This window comes from Quercus lobata, chromosome 6 (assembly GCF_001633185.2).
Source record: "Quercus lobata isolate SW786 chromosome 6, ValleyOak3.0 Primary Assembly, whole genome shotgun sequence".
Lineage (NCBI taxonomy): Eukaryota > Viridiplantae > Streptophyta > Magnoliopsida > Fagales > Fagaceae > Quercus > Quercus lobata.
In genome coordinates, this window is record NC_044909.1 from 29,395,569 (window position 1) to 29,401,795 (window position 6,227).

At 34.6% G+C, this 6,227-nt stretch overlaps 1 protein-coding gene across 1 annotated transcript; it reads left to right on the forward strand.

Moving 5' to 3' along the window:
- Positions 1–504: 504 nt before the first annotated feature.
- Positions 505–3,251, forward strand: LOC115949621 (probable pectinesterase/pectinesterase inhibitor 51). Its single transcript, XM_031066897.1, has 2 exons — positions 505–1,510; positions 2,426–3,251. Exons 1-2 carry the CDS (start codon positions 559–561, stop codon positions 3,109–3,111), a joined length of 1,638 nt encoding a protein of 545 aa, XP_030922757.1. The 5' UTR covers positions 505–558; the 3' UTR covers positions 3,112–3,251.
- Positions 3,252–6,227: the final 2,976 nt, after the last annotated feature.

Here is a 6,227-nt window from a genome sequence, read left to right on the forward strand (position 1 = left end):
ACTATTCATGTTTAATTTTAGTCAAATAACTTTTCTAACATAAAAGATGGATACAACCAATAGTAGACACCAGCTAAAAGTAAAGTTTTAAAAAATTGAACATAATAAATATAACTAATGTGAAGTTTTAAGAAAGTTAGGGAGACTATAATTTGTTGGAAAATATAATTTAATAATTGTAATGAATTAGAAAAGATAATTTCAAACTTCTTCAAATAGATATTTGGAGTCAAAAACATCATCTTCACCTCTATAGTTTTTTAGGAGGTGTCAATAGTTGTTTAGAAAGTTTCTATAGAGTCTGTCTGTCCTTCCTTCTAAATCTCTCCTATAACTCCAAATAGTTTCCTTTTCCTTCTGCGCCTATATCGTGTAGAAGAGAATTATTCAACTGTTAAATCCTTACCATCCGTATACCCCAATTCCATATCGATCCAGCATCACCCATACGATCTATATATACACACTACAAACATTCACCATGACAATCATTCATCACAGAAAACACATATCCACTTTCTTATATTTCACAAACCTTAATTAATTACTACTTCTCATATGACCATGACCATGACCATGATCACTAGTCTCTTCTTCTTCATTTCCCTCCTCTCTCTCTCCTCCGCCTCTTTCCGGGTCCATGACCATTCTTCCCCCAACACCACACCCACCACTACTTCGATCCAACAAGTCTGTAAAGCCACTCGCTTCCCTGACCAATGCGTGAGCTCCTTATCCCAATCCAAACTCCCTCCAAACCCAACTCCTCTCCAGTTGGTCTACTCATCAATCTCTGTCTCCTCTCAAAATCTCCTTAAAGCTCAATCAATGGTGAAGTCCATCCTAGCCTCCTCCTCAGGTAATAAAAACCGCACAAACGCCGCGACCAACTGTCTCGAATTTCTCCAAAGTTCACAGTACCGGATCTCTAACACCGCCAAAGACGCTCTCCCACAAGGCAACCTAAAAAACGCTAGAGCTTGGATGAGCGCTTCTCTTCTTAACCAATACGACTGCTGGTCAGCTCTCAAGTACGCAAACGACACGAAACTGACGAACGAGACAATGTCGTTTTTGAACTCGCTAACAAACTTGACAAGCAACGCGCTGAGCTTGTTGTTTTCGTACGATAATTTCGGAAACAACACCGCTTCGTGGGTTCCAGCGAAGACCGAGCGTGATGGGTTTTGGGAGGCGGTGAAGAAGTCCGGTGGCGGTGGTGGGTTTAAAGGTGGGGTTCCGACGGACTTGAAGGCGGACGTGACGGTGAGTAAGGACGGAAGTGGGACTCATTCGACGGTGCAGGAGGCGGTGAACGCAGCACCGGAGAACGGTAATGGGAAGAAGTTTGTGATAAGAATAAAGGCAGGGGTGTACGAAGAGACGGTGAGAATTCCGTTGGCGAAGAAGAATGTCGTGTTTTTGGGAGACGGGATTGGGAAAACGGTCATTACTGGGTCTTCCAATGTGGGTCTTCTTGGGATGACTACATACTCTACGGCTACAGTTGGTAAGTTTTTCTGTGCATTTGCCTGTTTTGGTTTTTCTAGTCTGTAGTCCTTATTTTGATAACAAAAGATTGATGATACTAAAACATCTACATGCAAATGAATTTTGATTTTGATTTTGTTTTTGTTTTTGTTTTTAAAGTTAATTTAAAATTAATGTTATTGTATGAAGGAATTATAGTGCGCCTAATCCTAAATCCACTGTGAACTGTCTCCCTCTAAATTTTACCTTTTATTTTTTCATCTTCTTTTGCCAAATTACAAACTAATCCTTTTAACTTTGATTTGTTATTAATTCAGTCATTCAAACCTTTTTTTTTCCCCTTTCATTTCAATCCTTTCACTTAACTTGTTTTTAATTTAGTCATTCCGTTTAGTTGTGTCCAATCTTGCAATTAGTTTTTAGTATGTTACATTTTCTAAAACGACATGGTTTAAGACAGAAGTTGTTGAAACAATTACACTAAAACGAATGGACGTCTTTTAAAAGGCTGAAACGAAATAGATGAAACCTAAATAATTGAAATGAAAACATGTCAAAACTTCAAGTTGTAATTTGTAAGTTACAGCCTTATGTTTTTGTTTTAAAGAATACATTATTGAGTTTTTAGCCGTTGTCTTTCTAACCATTGATTTTAACTGAATAAATGAAAAACCCGATGTTATATAATGTTTTCAGTGACATTTACAAGCACAAATCCATCCATTCATGTGAAGCTTATTACGAAACCAAAGTGCTTGTGAAATGATATTTAAACGGTTACTTGCAAGACACTAGTGAGAGCTAAAAATGCAAATAATATCCTTCTTTGAAGGGGAAGAATTAATTGAGTCCAAAAAATGTAAATGTGAGGAAGCAGTTATATTGAGTTTGCTTTGTTGTTCTAATGCTTTATTAATCATCCATTCCTGGGCAGCTGTTCTTGGCGATGGATTCATGGCTAGTGGCCTCACAATCCAGAACACAGCCGGTGTTGGTGCCGCCCAAGCCGTAGCCTTCAGATCAGGCAGTGATTTATCTGTCATCGAAAACTGTGAATTCCTAGGCAATCAGGATACTCTCTATGCTCACTCACTCCGCCAATTCTACAAATCATGCCGCATTCAAGGCAATGTGGATTTTATTTTTGGAAACTCGGCGTCTTTTTTCCAAGACTGCCAGATCTTAGTTACTCCTCGACAAAATAAAACATTAACAAACGAGACTAATGCCGTCACTGCACATGGCAGAACAGATCCTGGCCAGTCAACAGGTTTTGTTTTTCAAAATTGTTTGATTAATGGCACCGAGGAATATTTGAAATTGTACCATAGCAATCCCAAAGTACACAATAATTTCTTGGGGAGGCCCTGGAAGGAGTACTCTAGGACAGTTTTCATACAGTGCAACTTAGGAGAACTTTTTTCACCACAAGGCTGGCTGCCATGGAGTGCCGATTTTGCATTGCAAACGCTTTATTATGGGGAATCTGGGAATACTGGACCAGGTTCAACTACGTCCCAAAGGGTAACTTGGAGTTCTCAGATCCCTGCACAACACATTGACACATATTCAGTTGAGAATTTCATTCAAGGAGATCAGTGGATTCCACCATCCAAATAAGAGAGTTTTGAGATTGTTTCATTGGGTATAGCTTACCTCAATTACTTTTTTAACTAGAATCTTCTTTTGTTTTATTGAGAAATTGTCATATTACCCATTAACTGAATAAAAGGTGGTGATTAAGACTTACAAGTTAAAAATATTTGTAAGGTTAGTACCCATATTTGAGAGTAATATAAAAAGAAAGGATTTAAATTATTTAATCATAATATTACTGTTAAACCCTTGTTTTAATATATGTATGTATGTATGTATATGGACATTTTACATTTTAGAAGTATTAGTGTAAATTTTATCAAACCTCATTCCATTCTCTCCAATTCCTCCCAATTTTGGGAAGAATGAAAATTTGAGGTTTGAATGAATAGAGAGGAATGAAAGTAAATTAAGATTGAACTTTCCAAACTAAACATAGGCATGTCTACACAAAGATTAGCACATGACATGTAAAACATAAATAAATAAAGGAAAACAGCAAACATTAATGCCGAGATTAAAGCTTTAACAAGGAAGCGTGAATTAGACCATTAAAACTCTTTATGCAAATTAGTACCAAAAATGCATTTTTGTCTGTTTTCCTTAAATTTGTCCAATTTCTTTGTTAAACATTTTTGGACTTTTCAGCCTCCATTTTGATCAAATGAGGTTTCATTGGAAATCTAATGATGTATACTTCCATAAAATCATTGATTTTTATCGCAAACTTTCATGTTGAGTGAGCCTGATACTTTGGAAAACTGGGTAAAAAACAAGATTTAAATAAATAAATAAAAATTATAGTAAAGTAGTTTTTTGAGTTTTTGATAAATTCATTTATATGAAAGAGATTTTATTAAATCAATCTATCCAAATTGAAATTCATCACAAGACCTTTCCAATAATACCTTATTTGGGTTATTTTGGGGTCATTTGCTTATAATTCAATTAATTGAACTTTAATTAAACTTAAATGATGTTTTGTCAAAAATTAATCGACAAAAACTTTTTTTCTTTTTATTGTGATATGTTTATCTTTTTAGTTCGATTTGGGCCCATGAACTATAAAATTGAAGGGAATCAAATTATCTACGAAATGAGTTAGAAATTATTCCGATCAGAAGTTCAGATCTTTTTTGGTCAAAAGAAGGCCAAAAAATGTGTGGACTACGGTTAAACTTGGTCAAAATTTTGAACATCGGTTAAAAAAATTAATTTTAACATGAAAAGATGTAGTTTAGCATTTGGGTAAAATTTTGATTGCAAGTCAACTAGGTCAAAAAATGTCAACATGGGTATTTTGGTCATTTTGACATTAAACATGAAAAACTAGGTAACATGCCATCCAATTGGGATATATTCCATGATTTTAAATATTTCCACAATCTCATCATTAAAGTGGTACTTTTTTGTAATTGTTTTTATGAAAAATACGATTTTGACACAAATTGAGGTGAACAAAATATGATATCAACATAAAATTTCGATTTTTGCCTAAAAATATGTATAAAAGAGAATGAGAAGTAATAGCAATGGGAGTATTAAGAGAGACAAGTGTTTTGGAGGTTATGTGTGTGTGCGCACGCGCATGCGTGTGTATGTGTGTTCACGCACGCATACATTTTGGGTGGGTAAGGTGATATGGGATGAGGCAGGAAAATGATTAAATCAGTCCCCACCTAATGCTCAGGACAAGAAAATCCACATAAGGTAGGATGAGGAAATTGCAACACCTAAAATATATTTACTAATGTTGATGTCGAGGACACTTTCACATAGTTCATGATAACAAATGGTCCAATCTTAATCAAATTACTTATTTATTCGATAATTTGATACTTAGGGATGGAGGATTTGAACTCTAAATATTTTTTTATGGAAACACTAAAAAGGTGCTAGTTGAGTTATAAGATTTTTGATTATCTTAATTGATTTATAGTTAATTTAGTTATTTTTAAATTTTATAATATCATTAATATTAAAATAAATATTATTTTTTAAAATTTTTTTTCCTATATTTATATAAAATAAAATTTTATATATATATATATATATATATATATATAAGGATATCACACCCACCATTAGGGCTGTCCAGCGAGCCAGGGACCCTACCAAACTGAATGAATCTAATCGAATCGAAGCCTAGCAGGTGGATCCGAATGGCCTATTCGGTCGGATATGGGTCTTTTTCCTTTGAAAACCAAAACTTTGGTTAGGGTGGCAGGTAAAAGGAATTGAGACCCGCATAGACCGACCTGATCGAAGTATATTGAAATGTGCTCTAAATTTCTCTCCCCCATATGTCTTCCTCTCATTGGTAGAAAATGTACCGCCTTATCTTCAAAAATTAAATTTATTTCAGCTCTCACCAATTTTTAGGCAAAATAAGAAGGTTTAAGATTTTTCCCCACGTGTCTTCCCCTCATTGGTAGAAAATCTACTACCTATCTTCAAAAATTATTATTATTTCATTTCTCATTAGTTTCTAGGCAAGTTGTATACAATTATCTTACACTTAGTATGAGACTTACACGCAAAATAAAAAACAACTCAAACTAAGAATATAAAATTTGAATCTCTCTCTCTCTCTCTCTCTCTCGCTCTCTCTCACTCTCTCTCTCTCTCTCTCTCTCGTTTTCACTTTGCACTTTTCAAGCTCTCTCCGGTCTCTAGACTTCTTTCTAGCAGCCTCTGTCATCACCATGTCACTACCTCACTTTCTTTCTACTGCGGTCAAAATGGGTTGAGGCTCAGTATATTTTCTTCCTTTCTTATCTTTTTATTTTCTCTATTTTGAGATATGAGTTTATCGTTTGTTCAAATGACTTAAAACTCAAAGATTTATAGTTATTGATTTGATTTATTTGGTCATAGATTTAAGTTATCACTTATCAAACTCGAAACATTAACTTAAAAAATTAAAACCCAAACTTTAAAAAATTGAAACCCTAACACATTTTTATTTCGTTTATCTGATTTGTGTTTTTATTGATCATTTGTTTGGTTCATTTACTGATAATTTGTATGATTCATTTTGTTGCCTAATTTGTAGCCCAAACTCACCAAACCAATGATTTTGACCCGCCCAACCGACCTGAAATGACAGGTCCAACCCATATATTCGATCCAATACGAGT